Raw genomic sequence first — 16,613 nt, forward strand, 5'->3', positions numbered from 1 at the left:
AGGGAACAATTGACAGCAATGGGGGAAAGAAATACAGTAGAAGAAGAATGGGTAGCTTTGAGGGATGAAGTAGCGAAGGCAGCAGAGGATCAAGTAGGTAAAAAGACGAGGGCTTGTAGAAATCCTTGGGTAACACAAGAAATATTGAATTTAATTGATGAAAGGAGAACATATAAAAATGCAATAAATGAAGCATGCAAAAAGGAATACAAACATCTAAAAATGAGATCGACAGGAAGTGCAAAATGGCTAAGCAGGGATGGCTAGAGGACAAATGTAAGGATGTAGAGGCTTATCTCACTAGGGGTAAGATAGATACTGCCTACACAAAAATTAAAGAGACCTTTGGAGACAAGAGAACCACTTGTATGAACATCAAGAGCTCAGATGGAAACCCAGTTCTAAGCAAAGAAGGGAAAGCAGAAAGGTGGAAGGAGTATATAGAGGATCTATACAAGGGCGATGTACTTGAGGACAATATTATGGAAATGGAAAAGGATGTAGATGAAGATGAAATGGGAGAGACGATACTGCGTGAAGAGTTTGAGAGAGCACTGAAGTCGAAACAAGGCCCCCGGAGTAGACAACATTCCATTGGAACTACTGACGGCCTTGGGAGAGCCAGTCCTGACAAAACTCTACCATCTGGTGAGCAAGACTTCAAGGAGAATATAATAATTCCAATCCCAAAAAAAGCGGGTGTTGACAGATGTGAAAATTACCGAACAATCAGTTTAATAAGCCACAGCTGCAAAATACTAACACAAATTCTTTACAGACGAATGGAAGAACTAGTAGAAGCCGACCTCGGGGAAGATCAGTTTGGATTTCGTAGAAATACTGGAACACGTGAGGCAGTGCTGACCTTACGACTTATCTTAGAAGAAAGATTAAGGAAAGGCAAACCTACGTTTCTAGCATTTGTAGACTTAGAGAAAGCTTTTGACAATGTTGACTGGAATACTCTCTTTCAAATTCTAAAGGTGGCAGGGGTAAAATACAGGGAGAGAAAGGCTATTTACAATTCGTACAGAAACCAGATAGCAGTTATAAGAGTCGAGGGGCATGAAAGGGAAGCAGTGGTTGGGAAGGGAGTAAGACAGGGTTGTAGCCTCTCCCCGATGTTATTCAATCTGTATATTGAGCAAGCAGTAAAGGAAACAAAAGAAAAATTCGGAGTAGGTATTAAAATCCATGGAGAAGAAATAAAAACTTTGAGGTTCGCCGATGACGTAATTCTGTCAGAGACAGCAAAGGACTTGGAAGAGCAGTTGAATGGAATGGACAGTGTCTTGAGAGGAGTATATGAGATGAACATCAACAAAAGCAAAACAAGGATAATGGAATGTAGTAGAATTAAGTAGGGTGATGCTGAGGGAATTAGATTAGGAAATGAGACACTTAAAGTAGTAAAGGAGTTTCGCTATTTGGGGAGCAAAATAACTGATGATGGTCGAAGTAGAGAGGATATAAAATGTAGACTGGCAGTGGCAAGGAAAGCGTTTCTGAAGAAGAGAAATTTGTTAACATCGAGTATAGATTTAAGTGTCAGGAAGTCTTTTCTGAAAATATTTGTATGGAGTGTAGCCATGTATGGAAGTGAAACATGGACGATAAATAGTTTGGACAAGAAGAGAATAGAAGCTTTCGAAATGTGGTGCTACAGAAGAATGCTGAAGATTAGATGGGAAATCACATAACTAATGAGGAAGTATTGAATAGGATTGGGGAGAAGAGAAGTTTGTGGCACAACTTGACCAGAAGAAGGGATCGGTTGGTAGGACATGTTCTGAGGCATCAAGGGATCACCAATTTTGTATTGGAGGGCAGCGTGGAGGGTAAAAATTGTGCCAAGGGATGAATACACTAAGCAGATTCAGAAGGATGTAGGTTGCAGTAGGTACTGAGAGATGAAGAACCTTGCACAGGATAGAGTAGCATGGAGAGCTGCATCAAACCAGTCTCAGGACTGAAGACCACAACAACAACAACAACAACAACACTATTGCTGTTATAAGTGAGAAAACAGTAACATGCCAGTTGTATTGATGAGTGCCTCAGGTTCATTACCATGGTTTTTATTAATTGTTGTTCAGAGATAAAGGGAATTGTCGTATGGGTTGTGACAATGCCTAAATGCATGCTGTTACTAGGCAGTGATGGTGTTAAAGTTTTGTGGGACAACCCAAGCAGTGCACGAGAGTTTGCAGATAGCATTCCCAATTGCTGGCTCTTATTGTATCAGGAGCCACAGCAGTGCCCATGTTGACCTGGTCACTGTCTGGCCACATGGTAGAGCAATTACTGCTGGGAAGGAGAAGGGGGAGAGGGTGTGGTGTCACGTGTTTCATGGCCTCTGGTTCCACGATTCAGGCAGGCCCTTGTGGCCAGGTGCCAAGTAGCAATGGCACTGGCTCTTCCTTGTTGGGGTGGTGGCAAGTGTCCTGTATGTCTCATGCATCATCCAGCATTGGTTGAGTGTCCGGTCTGACCAGTATATTAAAAATTGTTTATCTGATGCTGTTTCCAAAGGATCTTATAGTCTGTTTGCTACATATCCCAAAATGTTTTCTCCCACTGCCTAATGCTTTGCGGCCTCCCTGCTTTGCGGCCTCCCTGCTTTGCGGCCTCCCTGCTTTGCGGCCTCCCTGCTTTGCGGCCTCCCTGCTTTGCGGCCTCCCTGCTTTGCGGCCTCCCTGCTTTGCGGCCTCCCTGCTTTGCGGCCTCCCTGCTTTGCGGCCTCCCTGCTTTGCGGCCTCCCTGCTTTGCGGTCTCCCTGCTTTGCAGTCTCCCTGCTTTGCAGTCTCCCTGCTTAGTTATATAACAAGCACTGATTTTCTGTTATAGACCATTCAGATTCAGCTTGTACAGCTTTTTGTTTACACCATTGCATCAGCTTCTTTCTGTTTTGGATTCTAGCAGACAAGGATGTCCCAAGTTGTCGCAGGGACAGCACCTACACCCCACCAGTCACTCCCACCCTCACCCCTCTAGGAAAAAAAAAAAATCATTGAGAGTCAAACTTGCTGGTCAGCCCCATCAAATAGACGAATGAAGGGATGCAGGTGGTCTATAATAATGTTCGCATAGTCGGCAGCAGCAGTTGTTGTCTTCGGTTACTATCTCCAATCATATGGAAACCCAGATAAATATTCCCTATAGCATAATACTGCACCCACCAGCCTGTGCTAAGTTGAATGTTTCCAGCAACTGTTCGCTCCAAAGAAAGTGTACCCAAAACCCGGTGGGTCAAATGGAGCACACAGGGGTTATTTGCTGCTGAACTCCAAGTTCAGCTGTGTCCCTTGAGCAGTGGACACTGCCATGTTTTACCAGCATTGTACTGTCATCATTTCTACTACAGGTTCCCACCTATTCTGCTTTAGAATGGACAAATAACCTCTACAATCTGTGATGAAGTGTGGATGTCCAACTCTTTGTTGCCTGCTTGTGGATTTACTATCCTTCAACCACTTTCCATGGATTTTCATGACAGTAACATGTAATCAGCTGACCAGCTTTGCCATTTTTGGAGATGCTCGTACAGAGGTGTTAAGACGTGACAATCAGTCCTTTCACAAAGTTGCTTATTTCAGTGGACTTTCTCATTTGCGGCCCTAATCATTGCCAGAATAATTCCAGATTCATCTCTACTCCTCTTACGTACTTCAGTCAGTTTGTCACCCACCAGGCTGCATTCAGTCTCGTGATAGTTGGAGTGCAGTGTTGCGGTGCCTTAATGTATCTTCTACATACTGTATTTATCCAATTATAAGATGAGGTTTTTCCCAAAATTTGTCACTTGAAAAGTTTAGAGTTGTGTTACATTTGCAGACACTTCTATCTAGTATTGCCACGATTTGGAAATATAATTGATCCGGGGCTTATGCACAGAGCAATCTGAGTTGTAGTTGGGAGGTGGATAGTCTCCAAGTGCCCCTTGTGTACATTTAGTGATTTTGCTGTTTCCTCTTTGTTTATTGCTCTCGCGTCAAATGAAAACAAAACTGATTTCTGTGGCCGAGAGCTATCAAGTGAATATACATTCACATAACTACGGAAGGCTAAAGTATGTTATTAGTTTCAGATTTGATTTTATTTCCATCTTTCTGACAGTCAAGCATTAATCGCCTTGCGGAACAATGAAGTTATTTTTGTCAGTTTGCTAAAGACATTTGGCTTTCATTAATCTTTTCTGCTAAGGCAGTCAATTTATTTGAAATGAAGTAATTGATGTGCAGGTTTTCATCTTCTAGCACGTATGGCATTATGCCACAATAAAGAACCAAACATGAGAATACAGTGCTGGTACTCCAAGAAAATTTACATCCGAATCTGGACATACGAATCTGCACTTTAAGCCGAATTACGCATTTTAATAAGGTTCACGAAACTCCGATGCTCTTGGGGTATCCTCTAATGTCTTGCTTCTTTTATGACATAATGTAAGGTCTTTTAATGTTTTACACATACAAACATACGGGCTTTTTTTGTCATCGTAGCTGTGCAAGCCCAGAGACACCTGTTATCTTGTGCTCTCTGGCAACTGCTGAGACGAACCTATTTCTAACAGGTTGCGGGAAAATATTGCGAATGGTTGTTTGAAAAGCGTTACTTTCAAAGTAAATTTCCTTTAATGCAAGCTGAACTATGTGCAAGAATGTACAATGACTTTCTTAAATCACAAAGCATTTGACTCTCATTTAAAAATCAGCTCTTTGAGTTCTAGAGGTCTTGGATAAACCACCAGGCCAAGCGTCGGATCCCTTGCATGCCTATCATTACTTGATGATGTTTTACTGTCAGCTACTGAAGAGTTGGCACCCAGGGTTGTGACCCTACCCTCATTATGGTGAGATTTTATGCTTGTTCTCCACATGGACCAGTGGGGTATTTCTTGTACAAAATTGCTGGCCCGCAGCCACATGTTTTGGCTGGGTATTGACAATGAGATCATGAGTTGGCAGCCTGTCCACAGTGCGCCACCCATCAAGCGACCCACGGGCCTCTCTTTCTCCACGGCCTGTCCCCCACTGTTCTTGGGAGCATATTCTTGCTGATTTTGTGGGTCCATTCTTTAACTCCTTTTGGCTTCTGGAGTTGATGCTTTCTCAGAATTTCCTTATGTGGTTCATTGCTTGTTCACATCCATGGGAGCTACACCTACAGCCCTCTCAAAGATTTTTTGCTTAGTGATGGCCGCATATGCTTGTGATTGTTAATAGGCCACAGTTTATCTCTTAAGATTTTGAATCTTTTTGTACAGAGTCGTATCTGGCATGTTACGGTCGCTCCCTTTCATCCCCAGTTCAACAGTGAGATGGTGCAGTTTGTCTGTACATTCAAAACTTGAATTCACATAGGCGGAGTCCTGTTCGTGACTGTAACCAGTTGGAGCTGATTTGCAGCTGCCAGCCTCGTACATTGCTCGTCTGCTAGGGGAAGAGCTCGGCCACCCACAAATGATCGCCTCGCAGCTATTTTGACTAGGCTCAGTCTGGGATCGAGGGTTTGACTGGTTCCCTAAGTGGATACCAGCAGTCTATCACTGCTGACGTGTGTGCGTGCCTCCTCTGTTGGTCTAAAGAGGTCATTGCACATTGGCATAGAGGGCACAAGAAGTGCTGCGCTGTGTGCTAAACAGCCTTATATAAGCTGTTGTGCCAGGCCCGTGGCCAAACTAGTGTTTAGTTGATGATTGTATACTCAATGCAATACTGCAAGCATAGTGTTTCACAAACTTCCGCAAAGCAAACTTATGTGCTGTGTGGTTATGAATTGTGCTTACTGAAACTGACAAAACAAAATTGCTGTCTACTGCCATCTCAATATGATAGATACAGGGTTAAGAATGAATGAGATAGTGATTGAACTCGCTGCACCATGGAGACCCTTAATGGCAACCAAATCAACTGACAACTTACAACTTGTGCCAGAGTAAATCTTAGTTTTCATGTGTAACTTAATTCTGTCTAAGGTTCTACCTTAATGCATGTAGAAGATATATGAAAGATGTGTGAAATTGGTTAAATTTATTTGAAACGCCAAATATTTCACTAACAGAAAGCATGTCCTGTACAAAACTGAAGCTTGCGTTATTTATCCATGCAATACCTAATTTATTTATAAATTTGAGAGATCTTTCCATGAACTGTAGAGTTCCTGTGTTTTCACTGCATTTTTAACATTGGCATCACTTGAAAAACATTAACTACCACCCAGGAAAGCTTCATAAAAAAAAGAAAATCATTAAGTGATAAGTTCTGGATTGCAAGATGGGTAGTAAAGTTTCCCATCAAAGTTAATCCACCAAACATGTGGTTGAGGCAGCAGTGCAAAAGCATCTTCCCATAGTATGTGAAAGCATTTCTGAATGAGGAGCTAGTAGAGTTTTGTGATGTCACGCTGAGAAATTTCACATTCCACTACATTGCGAATTTAGAATAGTATTATCTGCCAAGTTAGATTTTTGCTTCATGGAGAGAAATGTAGCCAGTGAGGTGCTACATATGTTTTACATCATTAGCAGGACTTGGGAAAAACCATATAGGATTAAGTTATGTGGAAATGAACTTTGTATTTGGTGGTTTTTGTATTTTGACATAGGTATTATGAAAATGAGCTGATTCAATGGACCTGCACAGTGAAAATCTCCCACACACATCATTTATGGTATGGTTTGTTGCAAAAAAAGTGACAGGAAATTAAATTTGTCTATGCTATGACAGTATGCTATTTCAAATGTACAGTGCAGTGATTATTTATCAAAAGTGCATCATTTTTGGTGTGATTTGCTATAATTAAATAGCAGATAATGACAGCTGTGGTTACAGCCCTTAGCCATTTGTAGAAATTGTATGCCACATAAAGTACTGCTGTTGTGCTGGAACTATAGTATAATTGATAGTGTTGTCAGTGCACCTGTGATTAGGACTGTTAGAATTATTAGACGTGCATCTTCCAAGCCAGCTAGTGTGTAAATAATCCACTCTCCAAATTACATAGAATAATAACTTTATTTATCAGAACTCAACTTGCTTATGAACTGTTCGGATACATTTTACTTGAGTGTAAAATTGTCTCTTAAAAGGCTGAAACAGAACAATGAGTCAGTAGTCAAGCTATGTGTAACTATGTACATTCTCCCAAGTATATTTCTCAGTGATCTGTTCCAAATCCCATGCCACTTCCCTTGCTGCTGACCTTGTTCTCACCAAGGGTCAGCTACACACTTCTGTTCACATTAAACCGGACATTGAAATAAGTGTCCAAGGAATAGAAACGCAACTGAAATCACTCAACAGAGGAAAGTCATCTGGACGTGACGGGATACCAGTTCGATTCTACACAGAGTACGCGAAAGAACTTGCCCTTCTAACAGCCCTGTACCGCAAGTCTCTAGAGGAACTGAAGGTTCCAAATGATTGCAAAAGAGCACAGGTAGTCCCAGTCTTCAAGAAGGGTCGCCGAGCAGATGCGCTAAACTATAGGCCTATATCTCAGACATCAATCTGTTGTAGAATTTTAGAACATGTTTTTTGCTCACATATCGTGTCATTTCTGGAAACCCAGAATCTACTTTGTAGGAATCAACATGGATTCTGGAAACAGTAACCGTGTGAGACCCAACTCGCTTTATTTGTTCATGAGACCCAGAAAATATTAGATACAGGCTCCCAGGTAGATGCCATTTTCCTTGGCTTCCGGAAGGCGTTCGATACAGTTCCGCACTGTCGCCTGATAAACAAAGTAAGAGCCTACGGAATATCAGACCAGCTGTGTGGCTGGATTGAAGAGTTTTTAGCAAACAGAACACAGCATGTTGTTCTCAATGGAGAGACGTCTAAAGACGTTAAACTAACCTCTGGTGTGCCACAGGGGAGTGTTATGGGACCATGATTTTTCACAATATATATAAATGACCTAGTAGATAGTGTCGGAAGTTCCATGCAGCTTTTTGCTGATGATGCTGTAGTATACAGAGAAGTTGCAGCATTAGAAAATTGCAGCGAAATGCAGGAAGATCTACAGCGGATAGGCACTTGGTGCAGGGAGTGGCAACTGACCCTTAACATAGACAAATGTAATGTATTGCGAATACATAGAAAGGAAGATCCTTTATTGTATGATTATATGATAGCAGAGCAAACACTGGTAGCAGTTACTTCTATAAAATATCTGGGAGTATGTGTACGGAACGATTTGAACTGGAATGATCATATAAAATTGTTAGTAAGGCAGGTGCCAGGTTGAGATTCATTGGGAGAGTCCTTAGAAAATGTAGTCCCGTCAACAAAGGAGGTGGCTTACAAAACACTCGTTCGACCTATACTTGAGTATTGCTCATCAGTGTGGGATCCGTACTAGGTCGAGTTGACAGAGGAGATAGAGAAGATCCAAAGAAGAGCGGCGCATTTCGTCACAGGGTTATTTGGTAAGCGTGATAGTGTTACAGAGATGTTTAGCAAACTCAAGTGGCAGACTCTGCGAGAGAGGTGCTCTGCATCCCAGTGTAGCTTGCTGTCCAGGTTTCGAGAGGGTGCATTTCTGGATGAGGTATCGAATATATTTCTTCCCCCTACTTCTACCTCCTGAGGAGATCACGAATGTAAAATTAGAGAGATTCGAGCGCGCACGGAGGCTTTTTGGCAGTCGTTCTTCTCGCAAACCATACGCGACTGGAACAGGAAAGGGAGGTAATGACAGTGGCATGTTAAGTACCCTCCGCCACACACCATTGGGTGGCTTGCAGAGTATAAATGTAGAATGTAGATGTAGATGTACCAAACAACAGTACTTACGTTTTGGCAGTTGCCTCCTTTCCATGTTAAAAGTTCCCACCCATACAGCTTTAGCATTTGAGGCAAACATCTTTGTTCAGACTTATCTATGTACCCTCCTACCATCACCTATATCGTCCCTGTAACTGGCAAAACAAGCCACCTGTGAAATGACATGCATGTTGTGTAGCAGCTGTTAAATAAACACTGTTGGGTCTTTCACAGCATGACTGTCCTCAAGTTGTCAGTTACGATGAATGGGCGTAGGCAGGGGGGTTTATACTAACAATACACAGTATCATGTTGCAGAGCATGCTCAACAACTGAACAGTCATGACCTAAATGGAGGTTGCCCAGTGGACTTCGCCATCTGTCTTCTTCTCTCGGACAACGGTTCCTCAGAACTCCGCAGTTGGAACTGGTGTTACAACATGTCCTTGGTTCTTGCCATCCACCTGGCCTTAATTTACGTTAATTTCTTCCATCTCAGCATTCCTTCTCAGTAACTATTCCGTTCTTCACTACCTTTTAGTATTCTGTATCTTTTATTTGCTGACCTGTCTATTTTGTCCTACCTCTAACAAATACAATGCACTTAGCTTTCAGCTCTTATTAACTCGTGCACAATGTTTTGTTAGTAATCACTGTCTTGCATATTACCTAGTCTTCCACCTTTATGCTCTTAGGTTTTCAAATTGCACAGTGCCCAACACTCAGTCTTTCCTTCTCATCCCGTCCAGCAAGTCTCCCCTGACACAGTGGTTCTGAGTGACTTTCCTGAACTCTCCCCATTTCCTAAACCTCACCAGTTTTTTTTTTCCTTCACCTGTCTTCCTTCCCCTTCAATCCTTCTGTCAGGAGGAGGAGCAGCAGCTTGCTCTGAAAGCTTCCAAATTTCAATACCTGTATACAGGGTGTCCCATTTTAATCTATACTGGCCGATATCTCTGGAGCGGCACAATTCTGAAAAAGTGTCTAATAAAAGTTGTAATGTTTAAGGGGATCATGGGATCATGGAGTGGTTACCTCAAAATGACCTTGAACCCTGTTTTCAAGGTCAAGTCCATTTTTACAAATGGTAACCCTATTTTTTATTCCATATTCGTATTCTACATGAAAAAAATGCATTGTTAGTAAGGTACATTTTTTTCGAAAAACTAATTGTTTGTCACCAGGGGTACTTCATTGTAACTTTCCCGGGTTACCAGTGTCTCGAGAATGAAGCAAGAGTGGGAAAAATTTTCAGTGAAAATCTTATCTGATTTCTGAACTCTGTCCACTGTTTTTGTGAACTTGAAATGACCTTGAAATTCTTCAGTAGTGATTAACCGGAAAGCAAATACTGTTGGCATTAGCGGAAACCAATGTGAACCACGTGGAGGTTGCGCAGTGGACTTAAGATCTCATATACAGGATCAACTGCCCATTTTGCTAATGCACATTTGCACACTGTTGGAAACTGGTCTCGTCATCATTCTATGTCTGGTGGGTGATTGCTTGGAAAGCCACTACAGTCCTTTCTCTCATATCCTCTGGCATCGTCAGTAGGAGTTGAGCACACCTTCTGCTTCACAGCTCCCCATTAGTAGTTGTCCAGTGGTGTTAAGTCTGTGATCTTGGCGGGAATTCAGGAATTGCACTACCAACACCAATCCATGGACTTGGGTAAGTTGCATTAAGGTACCTTCTGACAGGTAAGGCCTCATGTGAAGGGGCGCCGTCATGTTGAAACCACATACATGCTCGTATGTCTGGGAGGATATTTTCTAGTAAATGAAGCACCAGATTCTGGAGAATATGAAGATAGCGCAAGCCATTCAACGTTTCACCATAAAAAACAGGACCTATCACGTAATCACAAACTATGCCCACCCAGACATTGATTGACCACCATCTCTGCGTTCGGTGATCTCGTTGCCAGCATTGGGCAGAATTGCTTCATTCTTTGTCTTCTGGTAAAACAGTCGGTTTTTCGAAAGAAATGTTCCCTAAAATTAATGTGGTTTTTTCACATAGAATACGAATATGGAATAAATAATAGGGGTTACCATTTGCAAAAATGAACTTCACCTCGGTTGGCCATTGAATTCTTGCCACATCCATCCCAGCATGGCATCGTCAACTGTGGCAGTCGCTTCCGTGGCCGATCCAACTCGCCACGTTTGCGACTAGCGCTGACTATCGGCAAATTACCAAACTACACTGTGGAATTATACATGAAAAAAACTTTCAGGGTTTCTCTTCAAAATGACATAGGTATGATATCTGTACAATGTTTGGTTCTTGTGCAATAAATAATTGAGAGTGTTCCTGGACTTTACATACACCCTGTGTGTGTGTGTGTGTGTGTGTGTGTGTGTGTGTGTGTGTTTTCTCCTGCTGCCGCTTGATGATTAGATTTTTTATCCAGTTACATTGTATGTATAGTCTCCCTGAGAGTAAGTGGAAAGCAAGGAATGCAGAGCATTGTCACTCAAACATTATCTGTGGTGGTGCATGCAATTCCACTTGTTGGACATGACAACACACAGCAGGTGACGGCAGATGGTGGTGACTTACTGCTACATCAGCCGCCATGGTGGAAGGGGAGCATCATCTTTGAAATGTGCAGGGAAGTGACCATTCCATCCAGAGTGAAAATTTTGCTGGTGATGTGCCTTTAAAGATGTACACCAGTTTGATGCAGTCAGTGGAGACAGTTGTGAACTTGCCGTTGACGGCAGTATCTTAACATCAGTTCACAGCTTTGTAACACATGGTGTGTGCCCATGTACAGCACAGCATAATGTGTGAACAACTGGCCAAGTCGTGATACATGCAAAAGAGTGATGCCAGTCTGGAACATTGATGTGGATGAAAACAAGCAATATGCTTGTGCAAGTGCTGCAGAAAGTCTGTCTGATCGTGCGTGATGTATTGCAGAAATGGACATCGACAAATTCGCCAGGAAGATATTGCTTCGCTGAAAACCAGTTCAACGGATGAAGCGTCTGTGTCTGGTTCATAAGTATTTTGTGGTACAGGTAATACAATCAGTAGAGCAATCGTCCAAGTCAATTCATGGCGTTTGAGAGCAGCTTTGAGTGAACAAATCCTTGCTTGGTTGGTGGTAAGTTATGGTTTTATGATGGAAGTACCTGCAGAAACTTTTACGCTTGGCGAATAGCTCCGATTCGTATTGCCTGTTGTGACCTGGTATGTGCAGTGGGCAACCAAATTTTGATAGACATGTGGACATGGAGGTGGAGGCTGGTGTTTCTGCAAGGGTGTTGTCCAATGTTACTGCCTCTGGCCATAGAGTGAAACGATGTAAGATAGTCAGTAGGTATTGCTGATCATGTGACTGAGGTAGTGGACCCATGACATTCAGATTTACTTGTACAAAATGTAAGGTGATGTTGGGGAATTTTCCCACTGGTCCGTGTACATGGGGAGACACTTTGCTGTGCTGGCATAGCATAAACATGCACATCCACTCGTGGCAGTCCTTCTCAATTTCTGGCAAGAGAGAGTGCTTAAACATCAGACAGCACATTGGACGGGCTCTGGGATGGCACATTATTGAAGGCTTGCATGTGAAATTGAGCCGTCAGGAATGGTTGGTTCTTAGTTGTGAAATGTCACAAATATTTTAACAAATGTGCCAGAGACATTAACAAGTTTTAGCTGTAATGCCAAGTTGGCATCGTTCAGGAAAGTGTGAAGTTCTTGCTTAGTCTGTTGGTTCTTGGTTAGTTGGCATCGTTCAGGAAAGTGTGAAGTTCTTGCTTAGTCTGTTGGTTCTTGGTTAGTCTGTTGCACCTGGGTGAATGTGTTGGTCCATGGGCTTCAACACACTGTTCATTCGCGGAAGCCAGTTGGCTACCATGTTGCCCGTACCAGAGACGGGCCTGATGTTGGTGGTAAACTGTGCGATAAATTCCTGATATAATTGCAGTGAACAGTTGTTGCTGTTCTGCTTGAAAATGTATATGTTAACTGTTTATGGTGTTGCTATAAGTGTGTGATTGCTTCGTACCCAGTGAGCACTTCTGTTGTGACAGTGACAGTTTGAGAATAAAAGGCTAGCAGTAGCAATGAGCCCTCTGTCCATTGTTGTAATACGGCACCTATAGCCGTTAAACTTGCATCAACCACCATTGCCAAGGGTGCATCAAGCTTAGGATGCACCAGAAGTACAGTGCTTGCCATACTTTAGTTAGGAGCATCAAAGGCAGAGCTCATCACCTCAGTCCAACGCACAGAAGAGTTTTTCTTTAATCTTAGGGCAAGAAACTGCTGCAGTTGTTCTTTTAGCTGTACTGCCCACAGTAGTTGCCGACAGTAAAAAAAAAAAAAAAATATTAGCATCCTGAGGAACTGACATAGCTCCTTGACTGTGCTTGTTTTCTGTATTTGCAGAATAGTTTCAATGTTGTTGGTAGGGCAGCCTGCAGAAAAAAATTAAATTCAGGTCACTGTAATATGCATTTGGTTGTGTTCAAATTGACACTGTACTGTTCCAATTGTTTGAATACCTCTCAGAGATGTTGGTATTCTTCTTCACTGTTCGAAAAGTTAGAGATATCAAGGTAAGCAAAGCAGAAGGGCAGGCTCTGTAGTACAGATTCTATAAATCGTTGCAATGTTTGGGCTGCGTTGCATTAACCATAGGTTATAAACATGCACTCGAACAACCTGAATGGTATAATAGTTGCCGGTATCTTCTGGCTCTGGTATTTGAATATAAGCCTTGGAGTAGTCCAGCACATTAAAAATTGTTGCACCGTGTAAAGCATAATTATAATCCTGTAGCAATGGAACTGGGTAATGTCTGGTACAATTCTTGCATTAAGTGCTCTGTAATCATCACATGGACACCATGATCCACTCTTCTTGGGAACCAGGGTCAGTGGAAAGACCATGGACCACTTCATGGTTGGATGATGTCTTCTTTTAACATGGTCGCAGACTTTGCCTGAGCTGCTGCCAAGCAATCCCCTGGGGAATGTCTAGCCCTACATTATATTGGAGATTTTAAGAAAATGCATAATTATCAAAAAAATGCTAGAGTCCTATAAGTATGTTTGTACAAGTCAGTGAGAAATGGCCAAACCAAAACTCCAAACTGACTAAGTCTTAGCTGATCAGATAGATCATATTACCTTTGTTGACCATGCTGCTGCTAGTGGTCGGCCACAGCTCAATTGATGCTCAAATTTATGCTGCTTTTGTCATATGGTATGTGATACATCTGCAAACCTTTATTCTGCCCTCAGTGTCTGGTTGAAGGATGTTGTAGATTTGTTGTAAAATTGTTTCTATGGGAAATATTCTGATGACGTACTCCACACAACTTTTTAACTAACTTAGATTATTACAACATTTATTGCCATTATATCTGGTACAGTGAGCAGTTCCAGTTTCCAAATGAAACAGTTATTTATACAGATACATTCACAATCCCAAGAAACAGTGTGCTTTTGTACTTGAAATCCGCATGGACAGTCCGAAGTTTGTATCAGATCATACTGTTAAATGGATACACTTCCAGAAAAAAAATGCTCAGGAATGTGTTTAGAGTACATAGAAAAATTTTCATCATACTCTGCAGAGATCTTAACCTGGAAGTACTGCAGGATTGAAGTTCAGATGCAAATTAAACTTTACCAACCAACTTAACGAAGATACCACATATGAGATTACATGATGTGTGGTATGGGTGACAGACTTTTTTGGAGATGTTATTCTTGTGATTACCAGCAGCAGACTTCCACTTAGGGGTTGCTTGTGAGCTTATGGGTTACCCTTATAAAGACTGCATATGAGCATATTCCAATTCTGCAAAATATGTTTTGGTTTGAAAAACAGCTAGGTTTGGATGGTCTGTATGTTATGACAGTTATTTTGGTTTATAAAATATGTAGTGGTTTTGGAAAATGCAGGTCATCATGGGACCATTTTGTACAATCGCATTGGGAATAATCCATTTATGAGTACAGGCGCCATCTTTAGATTTATAATCAGTGCAAATTTATGTAATCCCTTAAAGGGTCAATCAGTTAGTGAAAGGAGTCATCTGATTCAGTTAAAATAGGGTAACAAAACTACAGCAGTAAACTCTTGAATCTAATAATTATATTGGCTCAATCAGTGATAGAGAATCTAGATACTTTTGAAATTTAGCATTAATTATCTGGTAAGTTAGTTTCACACAAATTGAGGGATGTTTACTCAAGGGTTGGAATCTTGGGCTTTATAATGAATGGTTTCAGTATTTTCAAAACAGTGTTAGCTCAGCCGAAGTCTACTCTGACATGCTACAATATGAAGTTCAATTATTCGTATCTATTAATTAATAAGGTGTCTGTGAAAAATAAATACTCTACTGGAATTGGCATATAGGAAAGTAAAGTAGTCTGGTCAATAAATTCAAGTGAAGCAAAGTCTGATTTATGTTCTAATAAATTTAGTTATATACTATGACTGCACTTCTTATGTACGTGGATGTAAACTGTAAACTGAAAAATGAATATAAAGAGAAATAAATTGATAGGAGTGCAATCATAGAAGTGGGATAGCTCCAGCTTGCTATGTTAATGCAATGCTCCATTTTTTTTATTCAATAGCAGCAAGTCTGTTCACCAAAATTTTATCATACCTTGGAAGACAAGTGCAGTCTGCAGAAAAATGTATGTATCCATCCTAGACAAGTTTTCTGCTATTTTCTCGGTCTTTCTTAGTGTCTTATTGTGCTTCACAGCATAGTGAGGGGTTGTTGGACAAATATGCTAACCTTTAATTTAGTAAGGATTAATGTGATAACTTTCTCTCATGCGCTGTATACTGGTTACAAGTATTTTTTATGTACCACTAGAAAGTACAGTCTGCTGTGTAAATTGCTTGGTTTCATTTATGTTGCTTTTGGATTTAGCCAAACATATTACACGGAGTTATGAACTTTCAGTATCTTCAAAACAAAATGTTAGCTCAGCCCAAGTCCACTCTGGCATGCCATAATATGAAGTTCAATTATTCATATCTTTTAATTGATAAAGGTTAGCACTTCCTTCTGCTACTGGTTGAAGTTACCATGTCAAAAAAAATTCACTCACTAAAAGTGAATTTTGTGATATGATTATTCATATGAAACACATTTTTTATAGGTTCCTGAATGTTGGCAGCTGCACAGACACAGATGCAGCTGGGCTTGTGTATGGTTTAAAAGCTGTTGGTGCCCCTGAACTGGCTGAAAATTTTCAGTCACTATGTTCAAGGAAAGGTGAAGAGTCATTGTCAACTGCCAGTGAAATGAGTTTTAAGAGTTCGTCTACCAGCCCCAGCAAATTGAAGAATGAAATATCTGCGGTGCCTTCAGTTTGTGATGACGATTTCCGATATTACATTAACCCAAAGCATGTTGGGATGTGTTTAATAATAAACCAGAAAGTGTTTACAAGAGATACGACTCCAGCATCCCAGGTTAGTATATTCCATTCTGAGAGACTCTCTCTCTCTCTCTCTCTCTCTCTCTCTCTCTCTCTCTCTCTCTCTCTCTCTCCCCCCCCCCTCCCCCCCTCCTCCCCCCTCCCCCTGAGCCCTCCCCCTCCCCCTCCCCCCCCCTCTCTCTCTCTCTCTCTCTCTCTCTCTCTCTCTCTTTCTCTTTCTCTCTCCCTCTCCCCCCCCCCCCCCCCCCAAATGACTATTTTACCAGGGCTCTTCTTAATGTTTGATTTCAGTTGTTTGTTTGATAAGTTAATTTTGTTCCTTATTACAAAAATTAATATTGTTATATTCCATCCTGGATTTCCCTTATTGTTTAATTTTTTTCGTTACTCAGTCTCACATTTTATT

At 41.4% G+C, this 16,613-nt stretch overlaps 1 protein-coding gene across 2 annotated transcripts in view; it reads left to right on the forward strand.

The window, feature by feature from the left end:
* LOC126476135 (caspase-8) overlaps positions 1-16,613 on the forward strand; it is a 132,105-nt gene that overhangs the window by 89,234 nt on the left and 26,258 nt on the right. For both annotated transcript variants that reach the window (XM_050103521.1, XM_050103522.1), the window contains exon 7: positions 15,926-16,241. In XM_050103521.1, the coding sequence (XP_049959478.1) occupies positions 15,926-16,241 (316 nt within the window). The remainder of the gene's footprint in view (positions 1-15,925; positions 16,242-16,613) is intronic.

The sequence above is a fragment of the Schistocerca serialis genome, chromosome 1 (assembly GCF_023864345.2).
Source record: "Schistocerca serialis cubense isolate TAMUIC-IGC-003099 chromosome 1, iqSchSeri2.2, whole genome shotgun sequence".
Taxonomy (NCBI): domain Eukaryota; kingdom Metazoa; phylum Arthropoda; class Insecta; order Orthoptera; family Acrididae; genus Schistocerca; species Schistocerca serialis.